The sequence below is a fragment of the Oncorhynchus tshawytscha genome, linkage group LG29 (assembly GCF_018296145.1).
Source record: "Oncorhynchus tshawytscha isolate Ot180627B linkage group LG29, Otsh_v2.0, whole genome shotgun sequence".
NCBI classification, from domain to species: domain Eukaryota; kingdom Metazoa; phylum Chordata; class Actinopteri; order Salmoniformes; family Salmonidae; genus Oncorhynchus; species Oncorhynchus tshawytscha.
Window position 1 is genome coordinate 14,385,264 of NC_056457.1, and position 21,492 is coordinate 14,406,755.

General features: G+C 41.6%; 1 protein-coding gene across 1 annotated transcript in view; it reads left to right on the forward strand.

The window, feature by feature from the left end:
- Nucleotides 1-7,354: 7,354 nt before the first annotated feature.
- gpr158a (G protein-coupled receptor 158a) overlaps nucleotides 7,355-21,492 on the forward strand; it is a 110,844-nt gene continuing 96,706 nt past the window's right edge. The window contains exon 1 of the mRNA XM_024413419.1: nucleotides 7,355-8,673. Coding sequence (XP_024269187.1) covers nucleotides 7,781-8,673 — 893 coding nt within the window. The 5' untranslated portion in view covers nucleotides 7,355-7,780. The remainder of the gene's footprint in view (nucleotides 8,674-21,492) is intronic.

A 21,492-nucleotide genomic window follows, 5' to 3' on the forward strand; every position in this document is an offset into this window, starting at 1 on the left:
ATATATATATATATATATATATATATTGTCTAACAGTTGCTTCTCCGTGGAACATTTCATTGTGTAGGTGTTTTACTATACATCACAATCGAAGCAGGAGGAGATAGAAAAACACACCACAGATGGGATTCCATTGTTCTCAGCCACATATGCCCTTGCCATCGCCTTCTCAGTCATATCTTGCCTAAGGTAAGCAGATTTTTTTGTTGTTGTTGACCAAATTGACCAGTCGCTGTCAAAGTATGGTAAATTGTTATTCAACTGTTGATCATTCCAAGTAAATTTGGTTGTTTGTGGATGACAACCATTTTGTCTTAGGCTGGACAATGTGAGGAACAAAGTGTGGGTGGCTGCTATTGGTGTCCTCTCTGCTGGCCTGGCTGTGCTGTCCTCATTTGGATTGATGTTTTACATTGGAATTCCCTTTGTCATTACTGTGGCAAACTGTCCTTTCCTTATACTTGGTAAGATCATTTATGGAGTCAATAATAAGTCCATTTTCAATGTCAGGTTAAATGCATTTCAAAGCTCCAACTGACTCTGTTCACTAGATGACAGCATGTATACTTTACAGGAATTGGTGTCGATGACATGTTCATTATGGTGTCAAACTGGCAGCAGACCAATGTCAAAGACCCCGTGGAGAAACGCATGGCACACACCTACAAAGAAGCTGCCATGTCTATAACCATCACCACCTTGACTGACGTCCTTGGGTTTTACATTGGACTCACGTCCGACTTTCTGTCAGTACAATATTTCTGCCTGTATACAAGCACTGCCATTATATTTTGCTACATTTACAATGTCACATTCTTTGGAGCTTTCCTGGCATTGAATGGGAGGAGAGAAAGAAGCAACAGACACTGGTTGACTTGCATAAAGATCCCATCTGAGAATCCCAAAGAATGTTCTAATGGGTATAGTATGTGTTGTGTGGGAGGGAACTATGATAAAGCCACTGGGACAGAGAAAGAACAACCAATCAATCATTTCTTTAAGAAATACTATGGTCCTTTTCTGACAAAACCATGGACCAAAGTAATTGTAATCTTTATTTATGCTGGGTATTTGGCAGCAAGCATCTATGGGTGTTTTCAAATACAGCAAGGAATTGATCTTCGTGATTTGGCGGCTGATGACTCTTATGTTATTCCGTATTATAACAATGACAGGCAATACTTCTCTACTTATGGTCCTAATGTCATGGTAATTGTCAGTGAGAAATTTCCATATTGGGATAAGAACAAACGATCTGAACTCCACTCCTGCATGGATGACTTCAAGAAGCTTCAATTTATTACGGATGATTTGTATACATCCTGGCTAGATTACTATGAAGGCTATGCACAAAGTACACATTTAAACATTGATGATGAAATTGTATTCAGTGCAAATTTATTTTTATTTCTGAATTTGTACCCTGATTTTAAGCAAGATGTGAACTTCACCAGTAACGTTATCCATGCTTCTCGATTCTTCATCCAAACTGTTCATATAGTCAATGCCAGTATGGAAATTGAAATGGTGAACAGCCTTAAAGAAACAGCAGAAGGTTGTAGTGTTGTCCCATTGATGGTTTACCACCCGGCATTCATCTACTATGACCAGTATGCTGTTATAGTGAGTGGCACCCTCCAGAATATTGGAGTCACGACAGCAGTCATGTTGATTATTGCCCTTTTACTGATTCCAAACCCTCTCTGTTCTCTGTGGGTGACATTCTCTATCGTCTCTGTCATTGTGGGCGTCACTGGTTTCATGGCATTGTGGGACGTCAATCTAGACTCCATATCCATGATCATTCTTGTTGTCTGCATTGGTTTCACCGTTGACTTCTCTGCTCATATATCCTACGCCTTTGTCTCGTGCAAAAAATCGAGTGTCAATGAAAGAGTTGTTGATGCTCTCTTTACTTTGGGCTATCCCATAGTACAAGGGGCTAGTTCGACCATTTTAGGTGTGGTGGTTTTGGCTGCTTCCAAGAATCATATTTTCAGGACATTTTTTAAGATTATGTGCTTGGTAATGCTTTTTGGGCTCATTCATGGCATCACTTTCCTCCCAGTGTTTCTAACTTTATTCACATCCAACTCAGAAAAACAAAAAGGTGATCTGAAAAAAGATTTTAAGAGTGGGGTTGTGCCTCAAATGAAGCTTGACAAGAAGTGTGTAGCCTGTGACAAAGTATTTGTTACCGATAATTTTTGCAATGACAAACACACAATATGTACACAGAAAACTCACATTTGTGTATTACAAAACAAAAACAATTTGTCTCACGCAATTTGGGCCACAGACCCTGACTGCCCATGAGGCAGTATGATGATACTAGCCCAGGACGTCTTCATGTACTGTACAGTTTTGATAGATCTGTCACTGAAGTTATTATTGACCATGTGTGTCAATTAAGGTGCTGTTTACAGTTGTATTTCTTTGGTTTGTCTGTTTTTTTCACCTTTTAATATGGTATACAAAATCTACTCATTTTGTACTTTGTATCTGTTGACTTGTGTCCTTTTTCTAAATGTCAAATAAAGGTTGCTTCATATGCCCCATTTAAATGATATCCAATGGGTATCCAATTGTGTCACAAGTAGAAATCCTAAGAAACTTGCATTTTTTTTGTTGTTGACATTTTTATTTCAACTTTAAAAGGTTATTTTACTGTCACTGGTGTAGAGAGGAGTAGGCAGGAGGCAGTCGCTGGTTAAGAACTACTGAATTTATTAAGCACCCTAGAACAAAGCAGGACGAAACCCAAACACTGTTGTGCTCCAAATATATCTTGATAAACAAAAAGGCACAGGGTGAACCCAAAATGCAAAATATAAATTACTCAAGAAATAGTAGGAGAGATTCCTCTCAGGATAACAAGTAACATTTACAATGACCGACAAAGATAAATGGCAGAGGTAGTAATTATACAGTGATAGAGTGGGGATTGGAACCAGGTGTGTGTAATGAAGGGCGTTTGCCAGCAGTAGGTTCGGCAGCAGCTAAAAGGCCGGCAACGCCGAACGCCTGAGCTGGACAGGAGGGGGAGCCAAAGTGAAGGCTGGTGTGACATTTACAACAATTACCTGACGTCTTAGATCACTAAATCAGCTAAATTACCTATCAATACAAGTCTTACAGCTTTTTCAATTCCAGGAGAAATGGCTAAATACATTACTTCCATCTATAAACTGTCAGAGAGATCTGGACTTAAATGTCTCTCAAAGTGCCAATTACTCTGCATTAAGGTCCTCTGATAAATTATAGTGTACTTTGAACACTGGCATGTATTTCTAAGAGACTTAAAAAAACAACTTCAGTTTGTCTGTCTAGAATAAATAATTTGAAATGGTTTACATTTAATTGTCTGGGTGTGAAGATATTGAGCAATCTGTCTAGAAAATGTACACCATACTTAAGCAATAAGGCCCAATGAGGTGTGGTATATGGCCAATATACCACGGCTACGGGCTGTTCTTAGGCACTATGCGATGCGGTATATTGGCCATATATCACAAACCCCAGAGGCGCCTTATTGCTATTATAACGTGGTTACCAACGTAATTAGAGCAGTACAAATACGTTTTGTCATACCCGTGGTATTCGGTATACCACGGTTTTCAGCCAATCAGCATCCAGGGCTCGAACCACACAGTATATAATTTCTAATAGCTACCGTTATAAAACTGGTTGCTTGGATCCTGGATGGTGATTGGACGAGCAGCGTTCCAAGCCGTGCTGTATAGGCCGCCACAGACACACATATGCCTGATAACGGTTCCATCTGAAAAGTATCACTGCTCCGCAATAAGAATATCATGTTCATGTTGCTGTTCGAATCTTCTCTTGTGTTTATCCCAATTCGCACATTATTTCCCCTTACTTCCAGGCTAGCATTTAGTTTGTCACAGCGGGGGTTAATATAAGCCTCGGAAACAATGTTTCACTTTTGCTTTTGGATCTCTGTACTTCCGTCCAGAGTGAACAGTACCCAGAAGAGACAAGACGAGACAACTTTTTCTGAGCCAGTGGATATCACGCATCAACGTCATTATCTTGGACATATCCAAGTAAATGCCAATTGAAAAAAAGCTCAGACCAACGAAAATGCAGCTAGTGTACTGTCATTCCAGGTTCAATGTTTGAGTGACTCAGTTAGCTAAAGTTGGCTAGCTAGCTAGCAAGTGACAAAAACATTAGCTGTCCAGCCTGCATAGCAACAATTTGGTTGAGAACGGATTGTATTATTTTTGCATAGTAACTATGTGAAAATAATTAAGGTCGAACCAAAATAATTTACAACCAGATTTTTGTTCGGACTACGTATTCTGGTGGAAGAATGAAATTGTATGAAATGACTTATCAAAAATAACGGTTTAATTAAAATATCTATTGAATTGTTATTTTAAATATGGTAACAGTTTTATAAAAGCATTAAGGCACACGAGGCAGTGCTGTATCATGAAGTCACAGGTAAATGGGTTGACTGGCCCAGAGCAGAACAATGCCATTTACCTGTGACTGTATTCATGATACAGCACTGCCTATGGAGCCTGATTGCTTAAATATAATGGCATAATGGTGACCTCTTTCAAAATGAATGTATCCGTATATGTGTTTGCTTATGTATCAAATTGCTTATCTGTGCCATTTACATTGCATCCCTCATGTGAATACTGTTGTTATTTTGAACTGAAACACAATTTATGCAATTCCTCAACCAATATATTGGAAGAGCAGAGGTTTGAGATGTGGCTGATAACAATGGGTGCACCTGCTTCTGCTGATCCATAAGTCTGCCTTGGATGTTGGGTTTAGTTCCCTAGTGGTCCTCAGGAGGCACCCCAGCACCCAGCTGTCACACACCCCCCACCCTCCCCTCCGTCACGGCTGTATTCCCCCAGCCTCAGCCTCCTCCCTGGATGAGATGCCTCCAGCCCAAACAGCGTGACTTGACATGCCCCTACACCCCAGAGAGAGATAGGGGAGAGAGAGGGAGAGGTAGAGGGGGAGGTTGAGAGGGGGTGGATAGAAAGAGGGAAGGAGGGATGGGGTGGAGAGAGAGCGAGGGGGGTGGAGAGAGATAGAGCGAGCGAGAGATGGAGATAGAGGTGTGTGTGTGTGGGGGGGGTGAAAGACATGCAATGAGATAGATAGAGGGTCCACATGAGTTAATGAAGCCATGATCTTTCAATGATGCTTACTTGAATAACACAAATGAGGGACCCACAGAATACTTTAGATGAGTTTATTGATTGGAAGGTGCACAGGTCTATAGTAGATTGTAGGGGAAATACACGCCTGAATTTGCAAGGTGCTGTTGGCAGGATATAATATAACAGGCTTCAAGGCACGCTTCACCTCATTTTATGCCTCACAAGAGGTCTAAAGTAGAACTGGAGTCCATATTCTATTCTATTCTATTAGTCGGATTACTTTGGAATCAATAAGGTGTGCGGCTACATTAGCAAATTCATAGAAATGGCTTCATTCTTTGAATGTTTTCTTTATTTATTATCTTGTTGAGAATACTGTACCGCCCATGAGGTTAGAGAGTTATAGCTTGATTGACAACTTGATTGATTGTGAGGATAGCGGGACCCATTGAAAAGGTGTCAAAAGACTAAGATGCAAAGGTGACAGGAAATGTGCTGTGAATGCCTGACTGTTGTATTGATGGTCTTGGTTGTAAGGAATGTTGTTGATGAAGCGAAAAATGTACTTTAAATATTCATGCCCATAAACATTTATGAGGGTTATAGTGACACCCTATGGCCAACAAGATATCACAGACTCACGTCATTTCTTGACGTCCTTGGAGAAACGTTATTTTTTACTAGTAACCTGACTTCATCTCCCGTCATCCTGTATTTAGGCACACAGCTCCCGCATAGGCTCCAGACAATCTAGGTATATATTAGGCACACAGAAACAACTACTATTGGCACAGAATGCATTGATTGTAGTACAAAATCTATTACCATATAAACTGGATATGGAATTGAGTAAGAATGTTGGCCATTGTGTGTGTGACAGTGTTTCACTGCAAATTGCGTCTCACATATTGTTTCATTTATAAAGACGAGTGAAACTGACATTGCATAATATGACAGTGTGTACTTGTGCAACTCAAGCCACGCCCTAGAATTCATTTAGGATGTCTAAAACGAGAAAAATCTGTTTTTGTGCCACATGACCCAGTGACGCAAGTCCAAAGAAAGATGAAGTCGTTTGTTATTTGATATTACCTTGTTTACAGACATGAGCCAACGGATTAAGCGGTCGTGCAGCTGCAATGACTCATTGCACCATGATTCACAACTTGAAACGTTTTACATTCAGCCTGTTCTATTTTCCGGTGGTCCCTCATCGCCTTTTCTTGGACCATATTTGTCTGCGAGGCAGAAAGGATACAATACAATTTCGATGCCATATAGCCTACTTTGGCTGCGTCTGCAGGCAGCTCAATTCTGATCCTTTTTTTCACTAATTGGTCTTTTGACCAATCACATCAGTTCTGAAAAGATCTGATTTGAAAATATCTGATGTGATTGGTCGAAAGACCAATTAGTGGAAAAAATATCAGATTTCGGTAGCCTGTGTAAATTCAGCCATTGTGACATCATTCAAGATGTATTCAAATGTGTCTAATCAATGTGTGATGAATGGTTTTGTATTTAACCTACATTGTGGTTGCCTCCTAGGCCTGTAGTCACTAACGGATTTATTAATAAAGACGAAAGCAACGTAATCTGCGCTGTGGCATGTTTTTAGCATTAATCATCAATCCATTTGTAGCCTATACCTATTATAGAGTAGGCTTTAGCGCCTCAACAGATTGACTCTGCACAATCTTAACCCACAACTGACAATCTACTCTTCCTACAACATCTACATTTTCAATTTGTAGTCAATTCTGCTGTTATCCCTGTTGACTAGCCTATGGACAGCGTCGTTTATAACACTTAGCCTAAATAAATAAACACCGCGTATTTTACGACAAAATACCTTTATCAATAAAATCCCCAAATAATGTAAACCTATCTTTAGAACGTTATTAAAGATTAGAATAACCGAAAGTCTCCCTCTAAAAATCATCATCTGGGAGAGATCACAGGTTGCTGAGCGAGCGACTCCTTTCCTTGCCTGTTTTTCTCGAGCGCAGCTTTCAGCACTGGACAGCTCCTTCGCCGCTCCACCTAACCCGCGCTCCCATTGCAATGATTGACAGAGGAAACGGCCATACGCGAATCAAGGGCACTTTAGAAATCCTATAAGATAATGAAGGAGACGGGCTTTAAGAACGAATGGTTCCCGATGTCCCCACGGTTTAGTTACTGCTTGTTGTGGACGGAAGAGGGCGGAGTGTGTTTGTCACCCAAGTGTGAAGTACTGACTCGCTGCTTCCAAAAATCTGAGGATTTTTCCCCCGTTTCAATTCAGGCTGTGTACAAACATCACAGTCTAAGGAGGACGCCAAGCAACACCCAAGCCCGTGTTGGATGTTATTTAGATTGGTTTACCAAACGGAATCAGAGAGGATAAAACAGCTGCAAGCGGGAGACACAATAACAAGCCAAACGTGACATATGTTTGGAGAAAAAATAAGGGATTTGATTAGAGATTTAAAAATAGTTCTCTTATTTTCAGGAGCCAAGTGTGGAACTCGCGTGAATATCTACAGGTGAAAAAAAAAGATTTTGTAACTGAGAAATTGGCTCGCTCTATGGTGCCCAACGCAATCATTTGCTGAGCATCAACCCAGTCGCCAAACATCTGTAAAATGATTGGGGATATGGCTGTTTTCCGTTTATCAATACTGTTGCAAGTGGGATTTGTTATTGGATCAAATTATAGACATGTGGAGTGGCCAGAGCACGAGCGAGATATCAGAGCACAGCAGCGGATCTACAACACTCATATCAAGTACCAACAAGCACATCTTCGTGCGTCTCATCTGCCAAAAGGCGCGACAGAGCGCTCTGTCTTGCCGCAGACTATTGAGGAGCATCTTCCTCGGGTCGTTACAGCGTTTTTACACACAGGGGATTCTACTACCTTAAAACATGCCAACTGCTCACGGAGATACGAGCTCAGTGCTCTGCGAGGAAGGTCTCATACGGCCCCGCATTATACCATGCACAGCGTGCTAGACACTGTGATGCACGCTACTAACTTCCTAAACATGATACTGCAAGCCAACAGGTCAAGGGAGCAGAGTCTCCGAAGAGACATTGAGTGGTACCACGCGCTGGTCAGTAGTATATTGGAGGGGGACTCCAAGATCCACAGGGCCGTGGTCATATTCAACACTGAGTCGTCTGCCCAAGGGCCCCCTGTCTTTCTCCAAGCTACGAGAGCAGGAGGCGAGATAGTTCTCCAGGATCTCTCCAGCACGGCCCACCATCACCTCAAAAACAGAACGGCCGAGACAGAGTGGTACCACGACATCAAAGACAAGAAGAAGCCCCACTTCCACAAAAGGGTGTTGAGCCAAGACATTACATCAGTTGACGCTTCTCTGAAAAGAGGAGAGAGTTTCATACCTGACAAATCCCATATCAAATGGTCAGCACCATACCTGGAGTGTGAACACGGGAATTTCATCCCGCGGTGGCTTTTGACCCTATCAGCTGGTTTCTATGGCCTCAAACCCAACCTGGCTCCAGAGTTCAGGTATGGTTGAACTACTACTGTTGTTTCAGTCATTATTCATAAGCATTGCACCCAGGAGATACCAGAATAGTAGGCCTATGCTGCTGCTGTAAGGTAACGTTACTTTTGGCACATGAGTAAAGTAGTGAGGCAGCCGCATGCTGGTGTCTTTGTGTAGCCTATACTTGTTTTGTTTAAGTCACCTTTCTTAAAACACACCAATGCCCAACGCAATATAATACATTTCAGTTGGTGTGGTAGGTCTACTGGTACTCCGTACTTTGGCGTGAAAGCTAATTATTCATTTCAAGTTATCTACCGCCGCCGTTGTTTCCAACGGGTGTCGCTCCTTCTCTCGTCTAACAACGCGCGTTGGGAAAGCGTCACTGCAGGTGCAGAGGATGATGCTAAAAATAACTCCCGATGTTATTCCGTTGCAACGATGGAAACCTCTGGCTAATTAATTTTTCAAACTCGTACATCTCCTTTACGACTCATACAGTGTTGGGTGCGTGCTTTTCCCTTATCCGAAAAGGAATCCTTCTATTTTCATATCACTCAAATGTGCATAATAAACATAATATCCTGGTATTTCGAGTAAAACTGCATCCAATTGAAATGCGAGACAGTCACACGCAAGCTCCAGGGTGGCCAGTTTGCGTCTCAGCTGTAACGAGGAATGTTGAAATATATATTCTTGAATATGAGTGTTTTATCTATTATTCATGCTCCAATATGTTTACCACCACTACTGTCTAATAGGGCTCCTGTAAGTGTGGTATTGCCATGTTTACGACAACAGTGGAATAGGTAGCCTAGCCTAAGTGAGGCTCAATAGAATTTTGACCGACATCTTCGTGATACATTTTTTATTCAGATAGATAGTTGTGTGTACTGCGTTCAATTGAAATTTGATTGACACACACCAGGGTTGCTCACGGAAAGGCATGGATTGCAAATGAGACATATCGTGCTGAACATTGTATAAGGCTTACTATAGCTAGGTTACATTAAGCTTTGGAATCAAATTCATTTTCTCTTCAGTTTCCCTTTCCTCATTGCAGATGCAGCATCATGTCCATTTGTGATACCAATGTTACTTCAATGTAACAACAACGTACAACAAGAATGTTACAATGCATTTTTACCCCATACACCGTGTAAACTCACTAACAACATCATACTGGTTAAATTGGGGATGTTATGTATTGTCTTGGGTCCTTGGGGAGTGGCCACAACAACAGCAATCAATGGTGCATCTTTTCAATCCAATTGATCCCACAGGTACTTCGGAAATGTCTCACTGGTCAGCATTATACATTCTCTTCTGAAAATAATTGTTGCGAATCAGTATCCGTACATAAAACATTTGTGTTTCACCTCAATGATTAGTTATTAAATAACAGCTTGTAATAGTCTGGTCTTTTCTTACCCCCACCTTCAAACTACATGAAAACATGTTGGGATGCTGTCATATGCTCAGCCATTAAGACTGCTGTGTTACCTTTTGTTTAACACAGAGGATAGGCCTATCTGGTTATAAGATGATATGTGGTTCATCAGGTTTTTACTTAGTCAACATTTTGTTTTGAATTGTGTGATGTCCAATTACCTCCTCTCAGACTAGATTAAAAGTAAATATATATGTATATATTCTCTTAAAACCTTTCTGTCCCTTACCTCCCCCATACACAGATACAAAGGGGGAAATGTTTGCTAATATACTGCGTCAGACATCACTTCTCAGTCTCCTATCCAGATCAATATGCAATCAATACAATGATGAATTAATAATGAAATATGTTCAACAACAACCCTGGGCCATCTTGATTCCAGTCCTTTAATTCTTCAACAGCTACTTTTTGTTTTTACTAATAATGCACTCGTTCTGAATTTGAGATATGTGCCTCATGTTAAAATTGTTGCCCACAACACGGAGAGGGAAACTGTGAATAAGTTAATGTCTTTCTACAGTTATTCAAAGTAGATTTGAGCAAACTTTATAGTGGTGCAAACACATACTAATCTGTCCCTATACGGTACAGTAGATTGGTACAGTAGAATGAGTGTGTGTCTATATGAACATGTGTGGATGTGTGTGTGGCAGATCAACCTGCTCACATGGAGGTGTGTGAGCTCACACTTTGAACATCCTCTCAATTCATCAACATTTGCCACAGGGGACAAGAGGGAGGCCACAGGGTGTAGTTAGAACAGTGTGTAGAGACATGCTATCTGTACAGTTCTGGCCCTTAGGTACACCCATCGGGGATGAGTGTGTGTGTAAGAGAGAGAGAGAAAGTAGTGTATTTTTTACATGTATTTATCCGCTTATTTTAGGCACTAAGCGATCTCCATATATACTTCCATTCATATAAGTTTGTAGCCTAAACTGTTTGGAAACTACAGAAATAAGTTGGCAGAAGAGGAGTCTTGTGAGATTTCTGGGCATCCTAGAGCAAAACGGAGAAACCCATCATGTTCCTGAGAGTCTCAGCTTTCAGTCGGGTGCTTTGTAGGCGAAACCGTTTGGATGCTACAGACTTTTATGCGACAAGAACGAGTTTCGGGATGTCTCATGGTCTGACAAACACCACTCTAGCTCTGCCACCTTTCACCACAGATGCCCAAGGGTGATATCGGCAGATGCGGTGGATTGAGATGCAGCCCATGCAAAAAAACATATCTCTAGCTTACACGGACAGATTTTGATGGGGATGTTTTTTATTATGTTAATTAGGTTGTACCATTGTTTGGGTGAAATAAAATAAAATCAAATCAAATCAAATTTTATTTGTCACATACACATGGTTAGCAGATGTTAATGCGAGTGTAGCGAAATGCTTGTGCTTCTAGTTCCGACAATGCAGTAATAACGAACAAGTAATCTAACTAACAATTCCAAAAAACTACTGTCTTATACACAGTGTAAGGGGATAAAGAATATGTACATAAGGATATATGAATGAGTGATGGTACAGAGCAGCATAGGCAAGATACAGTAGATGATATCGAGTACAGTATATACATATGAGATGAGTATGTAAACCAAGTGGCATAGTTAAAGTGGCTAGTGATACATGTATTACATAAGGATGCAGTCGATGATATAGAGTACAGTATCTACGTATGCATATGAGATTAATAATGTAGGGTAAGTAACATTATATAAGGTAGCATTGTTTAAAGTGGCTAGTGATATATTTACATCATTTCCCATCAATTCCCATTATTAAAGTGGCTGGAGTAGAGTCAGTGTCATTGACAGTGTGTTGGCAGTAGTCACTCAATGTTAGTGGTGGCTGTTTAACAGTCTGATGGCCTTGAGATAGAAGCTGTTTTTCAGTCTCTCGGTCCCAGCTTTGATGCACCTGTACTGACCTCGCCTTCTGGATGACAGCGGGGTGAACAGGCAGTGGCTCGGGTGGTTGATGTCCTTGATGATCTTTATGGCCTTCCTGTAGCATCGGGTGGTGTAGGTGTCCTGGAGGGCAGGTAGTTTGCCCCCGGTGATGCGTTGTGCAGACTCCTCACTACCCTCTGGAGAGCCTTACAGTTGAGGGCGGTGCAGTTGCCATACCAGGCGGTGATACAGCCCGCCAGGATGCTCTCGATTGTGCATCTGTAGAAGTTTGTGAGTGCTTTTGGTGACAAGCCGAATTTCTTCAGCCTCCTGAGGTTGAAGAGGCGCTGCTGCGCCTTCCTCACGATGCTGTCTGTGTGAGTGGACCAATTCAGTTTGTCTGTGATGTGTATGCCGAGGAACTTAAAACTTGCTACCCTCTCCACTACTGTTCCATCGATGTGGATGGGGGGTGTTCCCTCTGCTGTTTCCTGAAGTCCACAATCATCTCCTTAGTTTTGTTGACGTTGAGTGTGAGGTTGTTTTCCTGACACCACACTCCGAGGGCCCTCACCTCCTCCCTGTAGGCCGTCTCGTCGTTGTTGGTAATCAAGCCTACCACTGTTGTGTCGTCCGCAAACTTGATGATTGAGTTGGAGGCGTGCGTGGCCACGCAGTCGTGGGTGAACAGGGAGTACAGGAGAGGGCTCAGAACGCACCCTTGTGGGGCCCCAGTGTTGAGGATCAGCGGGGAGGAGATGTTGTTGCCTACCCTCACCACCACCTGGGGGCGGCCCGTCAGGAAGTCCAGTACCCAGTTGCACAGGGCGGGGTCGAGACCCAGGGTCTCGAGCCTGACGACGAGCTTGGAGGGTACTATGGTGTTGAATGCCGAGCTGTAGTCGATGAACAGCATTCTCACATAGGTATTCCTCTTGTCCAGATGGGTTAGGGCAGTGTGCAGTGTGGTTGAGATTGCATCGTCTGTGGACCTATTTGGGCGGTAAGCAAATTGGAGTGGGTCTAGGGTGTCAGGTAGGGTGGAGGTGATATGGTCCTTGACTAGTCTCTCAAAGCACTTCATGATGACGGATGTGAGTGCTACGGGCGGTAGTCGTTTAGCTCAGTTACCTTAGCTTTCTTGGGAACAGGAACAATGGTGGCCCTCTTGAAGCATGTGGGAACAGCAGACTGGTATAGGGATTGATTGAATATGTCCGTAAACACACCGGCCAGCTGGTCTGCGCATGCTCTGAGGGCGCGGCTGGGGATGCCATCTGGGCCTGCAGCCTTGCGAGGGTTAACACGTTTAAATGTCTTACTCACTTCGGCTGCAGTGAAGGAGAGACCGCATGTTTTCATTGCAGGCCGTGTCAGTGGCACTGTATTGTCCTCAAAGCTGGCAAAAAAGTTATTTAGTCTGCCTGGGAGCAAGACATCCTGGTCCGTGACTGGGCTGGGTTTCTTCCTGTAGTCCGTGATTGACTGTAGACCCTGCCACATGCCTCTTGTGTCTGAGCCGTTGAATTGAGATTCTACTTTGTCTCTGTACTGGCGCTTAGCTTGTTTGATAGCCTTGCGGAGGGAATAGCTGCACTGTTTGTATTCAGTCATGTTACCAGACACCTTGCTCTGATTAAAAGCAGTGGTTCGCGCCTTCAGTTTCACACGAATGCTGCCATCAATCCACGGTTTCTGGTTAGGGAATGTTTTAATCGTTGCTATGGGAACGACATCTTCAACGCACGTTCTAATGAACTCGCACACCGAATCAGCGTATTCGTCAATGTTGTTGTCTGACGCAATACGAAACATCTCCCAGTCCACGTGATGGAAGCAGTCTTGGAGTGTGGAGTCAGCTTGGTCGGACCAGCTTTGGACAGACCTCAGCGTGGGAGCCTCTTGTTTTAGTTTCTGTCTGTAGGCAGGGATCAACAAAATGGAGTCGTGGTCAGCTTTACCGAAAGGGGGCGGGGCAGGGCCTTATATGCGTCGCGGAAGTTAGAGTAACAATGATCCAGGGTCTTTCCACCCCTGGTTGCGCAATCGATATGCTGATAAAATTTAGGGAGTCTTGTTTTCAGATTAGCCTTGTTAAAATCCCCAGCTACAATGAATGCAGCCTCCGGATAAATCGTTTCCAGTTTGCAGAGAGTTAAATAAAGTTCGTTCAGAGCCATCGATGTGTCTGCTTGGGGGGGATATATACGGCTGTGATTATAATCGAAGAGAATTCTCTTGGTAGATAATGCGGTCTACATTTGATTGTGAGGAATTCTAAATCAGGTGAACAGAAGGATTTGAGTTCCTGTATGTTTCTTTCATCACACCATGTCACGTTGGCCATGAGGCATACGCCCCCGCCCCTCTTCTTACCAGAAAGATGTTTGTTTCTGTCGGCGCGATGCGTGGAGAAACCAGCTGGCTGCACCGCTTCGGATAGCGTCTCTCCAGTTAGCCATGTTTCCGTGAAGCAAAGAACGTTACAGTCTCTGATGTCCCTCTGGAATGCTACCCTTGCTCGGATTTCATCAACCTTGTTGTCAGGAGACTGGACATTGGCAAGAAGAATGCTAGGGAGTGGTGCACGGTGTGCCCGTCTCCGGAGTCTGACCAGAAGACCGCTTCGTTTCCCTCTTTTTCTGAGTCGTTTTTTTGGGTTGCTGCATGTAATCCACTCCGTTGTCCTGGTTGTAAGGCAGAACACAGGATCCGCATCGCGAAAAACATATTCTTGGTCGTACTGATGGTGAGTTGACGCTGATCTTATATTCAGTAGTTCTTCTCGGCTGTATGTAATGAAACCTAAGATTACCTGGGGTACTAGTGTAAGAAATAACACGTAAAAAAACAAAAAACTGCATAGTTTCCTAGGAACGCGAAGCGAGGCGGCCATCTCTGTCGGCGCCGGAAGTAGTCTATGCCTCCCTTTTCCCTGCAATTTTCCCTATCTTTGGTTATGTTACACTGTCCTTAGCTTTCGCTGCCTTTTTTCCATTTGCAAGTTTTGGCACATTCATTCCAGCAACATAGCACACGGCATAGCACTGCTGGTTTGCCTCTGAAGCTAAGCAGGGTCTGTCCCTGGATGGGGGACAAGATGTAGCTGGACGTTGTGAAAGATGTATGTCTTAAACACCCCTTCAAATTAGTAGATTTTCCTATTTCAGCCACACCTGTTGCTGACAGGTGCATAAAATCGAGCACACAGCCATGAAATCTCCATAGACAAACATTGGCAGTAGAATGGCCTTACTGAAGAGCTCAGTGACTTTCAATGTGATAATGTCATAGGATGCCACCTTTACAACAAGTCAGTTCTTCAAATTTCTGCTCTGCTAGAGATGCCCCAGTCAACTCTAAGTGCTGTTATTGGGAAGTGGAAATGTCTAGGAGCAACAACGGCTCAGCCGCGAAGTGGTAGGCCACACAAGCTCATAGAACGGGACCGCTGAAGCGCATACCAATAACAAAATAACAAAATCATCTGTCCTGGGTTGCAACACTCACTACCAAGTTCCAAATGGCCTCTGGAAGCAACGTCATCATAATAACTGTTTTCTCGGGAGCTTTATGAAATGGGTTTCCAACTGCCAAATGTAAAGTTTGGTTGAGGAGAAATAATGGTCTGGGGGTGTTTTTCATAGTTTGGGCTGCATCAGATGACCTGGCCTCCACAATCCCCCGACCTCATCCCAATTGAGATGGTTTGGGATGAGTTGGACCGCAGAGTGAAGGAAAAGCAGCCAACAAGTGCTCAGCATATGTGGGAACTCCTTCAAGACAGTTGGAAAAGCATTCCAGGTGAAGCTGGTTGAGGGAATGCCAAGAGTGTGCAAAGCTGTCATCAAGGCAAAGGGTGGCTACTTTGAAGAATCTCAAATATAAAATATGTTTAATACTTTTTTGGTTACTAGATGACTCCATATGTGATATGTCATAGTTTTGATGTCTTCACTATAATTTCACAATGTAGAAAACAGTCCAAAAAAACAACAACCTGGATTTGTATTTAACCAGGCAAGTCAGTAAAGAACAAATTCTTATTTACAATGACGGCCTAGGAACATTAGGTTAACTGCCTTGATCAAGGGCAGAATGACAGATTTTTATCTAATCAGCTCAGGGATTCGATCTAGCAACCTTTTAATTACTGGCCCAACGCTCTCACCACTAGGCTACCTGCCGCCCCCGAGTGAGTAGGTGTGTCCAAAATTTTGACTGGTACACCAGGATTTCTTCTTGTTTTTCTTTGTAAGGGAGCTCACACTCACATTCTCATCAAGCTGGTAAGACCCCAGCAAGGGAAAGTGTCCTTCCCTTTTGACCATATAATTAGCACCTTCTAAATAAATAGTTTTCATCTCATGTACTTGGATTGACTTTATTCCCAGTAAGCAACTGAACTCAGTGTTAGAGGATAACATATAATGAAGGGATTAACCTCTCTTTGCTTGACATTTGGAGTCCGTTAAAATAAGATTTGTTTTCATTTGTGCACATTATCGCAGGTACTAGGAACAACTTTCCTTGAATATTGACAGGCCAATATTCAAGCCGTGATTGCACGGTTGGATACATTAGTCCATCTAGTTTCACAATGCGGTGTCTCGATTACATCAGTTTGAATAGACATTCAGAGAAGCTTTGAGTTGAAAAGACCCCATGAAAACATAGATTCTCTACTCTGTTAATGTGATTGCAATTCCATTCATTATGCACACTACTGTAGTAATACAAAGAAAAGAACAAGAAGGATCATGACCAATATACTACCTACACGTTTATTACTCTATTCAAGATACAAATGTCCTATGAAGTTACAAAATGAAACATACTGACTATACTGTAGACTAGAAAATGAGTGTCAGAGAATGGATGAGGTAGAGTACACTCTTGGGAAAAAAGGTTCCAAAAGGCTTCTTCGGCTGTCCCCATAGGAGAACCCGTTTTTGGATCCAGTTAGAACCGTTTTTGGGTTCCATGTAGAACCCTCTGTAAAAGGTACTGTCTGGAACCAAAAATGGTTCTTCAAAGGTTCTCCTATGGGGACAGCCGAAGAACCCTTTTAGGTTCTAGATAGCACCATTTTTTCTAAGTGTAGAGAGGGGACAAGGACAACCGTTTAATATAGTTATATACAGTATGCAGTGGTAATATCTTGGCACTGCCATGATGACTGTACACTAAGCCAGGAATAATATACATGGTCACTTCTTCATGTGTTGTATTTAATCAAAGTTCCTCTGACCAAAAGTCATTTGTTTAGTCAGTCCAAGTCACATGCTTGCCCACATATAACCAAATATATCATATCTTTCAGAAGAGCACAACACCTTATGCATTATGTCAAAGAATGATCACAATGTCCGATTTTCTCTGGGAAAACGTCTCCAATGTGATGGAAATGTATTAACCTGACAGGACAAGCAGAGACTAATGTGACCAGCTAGCCGCTGGCCAGACTCCGCCTCTGCTGCCTCCATGAAGCAACGCAACCGGGGTCATTTTATAGAGTTCTGTCGCCGGTCATCAAAGCAGACGGAACGCCCATGGCGACTTTAATGTCACAGAAAGCACTGAACGCCGTTCTCTTGAGTGCTCTCGCTTTTCTGTCATAGCGGCACTGCACTTTAAACACCCTCACGTCAACCCTCTTTTCTTTAGACCGTAACCCAGAAATGATTGAGATGATTGAGCAATACCCCCATCTTTATCAAATTAATGAAAAGTGAAAGCATCCGTAGTATTGAGAAGATCAAATTTAAGATAATTTCACCATTACTCTTAGTTCAGCTAAACATGCAGAGACATGGCCATAGCTGAATTGTTTATCCTTTATTACGCCCGATATTGTTTACAGCATGTATGTTTACCCCTAACTAGCCAGCCCAAACACATCTCTCATTAGGCCTTCTCTACTGTATTACAGCTCTAGCTCTCTGCAAAAGATTACATGGGGATAAATCTAAAGACATTACAGGATTAAAATCCCTGTAGGCGATCTGTCATGCAACAACAGATGGTGATTTGATTATCATTAATAAAACCACTGAGATGGTTATTATTAATGAAATGGTTATTATTAGTTGCTTTCTCTCTCTATGTAGGGGAAGTCGTGTTTTTGTGTGTCCAATGAGCCTCAGCCGTTTACTCACTGTTCACATTTACCTGATTGGCAACAGAGTATTGACAAGTAACCTTACTGAGCAGTGGAGTCCCCATGGCATCAATGGAAAATGTAGGCAAATCCTAGGGATTGTTAGCTAGCCATTGCACATGTCAAATACAACGTTGCTACAGCGCTGTAAAACCATATAATTTACCCTGGCATAACGTTATTGCAACATTACGGTAGGTTTTGTGTTTGTTGCAATTTGAAGTCCCTGATCTCAGAGAGTATGGCTGTCAAAATGATCATTTTCTGTCCTCTCTGATCTTCACAGCTTACTAGCATATTATTCCACTTAGCTAGAGGCATACTGGGGCTTACTTACTAGCTGTTTCTGGAAGTCCACCATCTCAGCAGATGCTATTGGCACCTCACTGTGCTCCCACTCTGGAGGACAGTGGGATGTCCCGTAGCAGTCAAGCTGTCCAGATAGCAGTCAGCTGCTGAGCCAAACTGAAAGCCGGCTACATAGTTCTCTAATGGAAACCATTTGACCATTGGAGAACATACTTTTTTTTGTTGCTCTTGGTCTTTCTAGTTAGTATAAGCTTTAGGATTTTAAAGACACTTCTGAACGACTATTCTGCCCCCAAAACCACTCATGTCATCTCCAATTTGAACGTCCAGAGTGCAAGGTGTTCTACATTGGACGGACAAAGAGGCGCCTTCAAGACCACTTAGTGGACCACAAGTACGCCATACGGCTAGGCAATGAAGACTACCCCATGTCAAGGCACTACAAGTCCTTACACCATGGCAACCCTGCCTCCCTTCAAGCTATGGGTATTGATCATGTTCTGGCCTCAATTAGAAAAGGGGGTCATCTTAAACAGCTAAACCAAAGGGAAGGTTTTTGGATTTACAAACCAGGCCACTAAGTACCCTGGTTGAAATGAAGATATGGATTTCTCACCTGTCCTGAGTCTTGAGAGGTCAATTTGCTGTCATCTAGTGGACATTTTGCTCTATTGCCCTCAGCTATGTTTAGACTGTTGTGGTCCATGTCTGCTGTGATCTAGTGTACTATAAAATAGATGGCTCTCCTATTCGTAGCACTTGGCCCAGTCATATTCAAGGTTAGAACTACTTTTCTAGGGGTTCTGATGCCTCTAGCCTTGAGTTGAATTTTTGATAACATATCTACAGTATTTCACTTTTTAATGTGTATAGCATTGCTTGCTAGGTGTTGTCCAATGCATTCTTTAACCACTCCTTCTTCAAATCAGGGTTGATTGAAAAAAGCTGTTCAAAAGAAGACATTGTATTATCATATCTTTGTACTCTCTGACGAAGGCCATGCAGCTGAAACACATTGGAATTTTTAAACTCGGTTTCCATAGAACATGCCATACAAATAAAGGCATTTTAATTAATTATATGAAGAGTGCCTTGGTCCTCCTTTCTTTTTGATGACTATTCTACTCCATTTAGCATTAGGTCTCAGCATTTCTGCAAATCACTGCACGTATTAGCATATTGACTTTGAAACATGTGGAAGAGACTTCAAAGTACGTGGGCTAATATTATTATTATATTTTTTAGGGGGTAGATAAGTTTTAATATTGCAGACAGATTGTATCTTCCATCCAATCCCCCATATATTGTTTTGCAAATATAATATATGTATATATATTTGCAAAAAAATATATGCCAATACATATACATACGTACACATACGTATGGGCCGGCAGGTAGCCTAGTGGTTAGAGCGTTGGACTTGTAACTGACCTAAGACAGGGAATTTTTACTAGGATTAAATGTCAGGAATTGTGAAAAACTGAGTTTAAATGTATTTGGCTAAGGTATATGTAAATATGTACACACATCTTTAAAAAAAAAAGTTTTATTTTTTAAACTTTCTAACCCTACCACCCATCCCCTAATTGGAGTAAAGTGAACAACAACTCTTAGGCTTCTACTTCCAGTTTATACATACTATATACATTTTATGGGCACAGTCTATATTTAGTTTGTTTTCACTCCTGTCCTTCCTCTAACCTCAACCTCTTCCATCTATTTATTTCACAAAAGTCTTGAACCTACAGTGTATATACGTTTAACGGACACAGTATGTTTTACATTAGTTATCTTGTTGTTATTAGTCCCAACCTTCAGCTCCATTCAACCCCCCCCCCCCATCTATCTCTTAACACCATCCATATTGGATTTCTATTTGCTATATATTTTTCAACTGTGCTATGTTTTACAAAAATTCTGAACCTTTCTATTCTCATAATTTCTACAGATTGTAAAATTTAAAATAAACATTTTTGCTAAAAGTATTATTATATTATTGATCGATTGACTATGACTTTTCAGATCACCCAGTAGTGCTATCTTCAGAGTCAGCTCCAGGTAAATGTTGCAATTCTTCAGCCATTCCTGGACCTGTGACCAAAAACAAGCTACATATGGACGGTACCAAAATAAATGATCTATTGATTCTGTCTCTCAGCAAAATCTGCAGAGCTGGGAAGGTGGTATTCCCCCATGTATATAACATTCTATTGGTTGCAAGAATTTTGTATAATAATTTAAATCTGGCATCGTTTTGCAGGTCAGTTCATAAACCATGTGTCATGGAATCAGTACGTCGAAAATGTCTTCGCAACTATTTTGCAAACTATATGTCACAGTTGTCCTTTTTTTGGTCCGTACTCTTTGGGTAGAGCAGACATTTAGTTTTGTTAGCTGCATGTGTGACATAATTATTATTATTTTTTTTTTATCTATTTGAGTTTAACCACAATATTTGTTAAATTATTTTCTGGTGGATTAAATTGAAATTGCAACCAACTTTAAATGGCTTGTTTAAAAAAATATTGATTATTTCCTTTTCAAACAACAGAAAGTGCGAGGTTGTAATCTGAATAAAGGGAAAAAGGCCATTCTTGAACATGGGGTGAGACATTCTTATTAATTGGCTAGAGAACCAGTTCGAATTTAAGTGTAGCTTTTGTATGACTGAAGCATTTAGTGAGAGGTCTAATGCTTTAATATTCAATCATTTCTGCCCTCTGAATTCATATTCATTATATCATTCCAAATAAAATGTAATATTTTTTTTATCATAGAATTTAAATAACTGTTTTCTAGGTGTAGGCAAGACCATATGGAAATAGGTAAACTGGGATATGACTAAAGAGTCAGGGTGATTTTTCCACAAATAGACAGGTATTTTCCTTTCCATGGTAGTAAGTTCTTGTCTATTTTTGCTAACTTTCTTTAAAAATGTATTGGAATGAGATCATTTATTTATTTCGGGAGTATGTATACAGAGTATTTCCACCTCAGACCATTTTACTGGTAAACTTCACAGCAATGT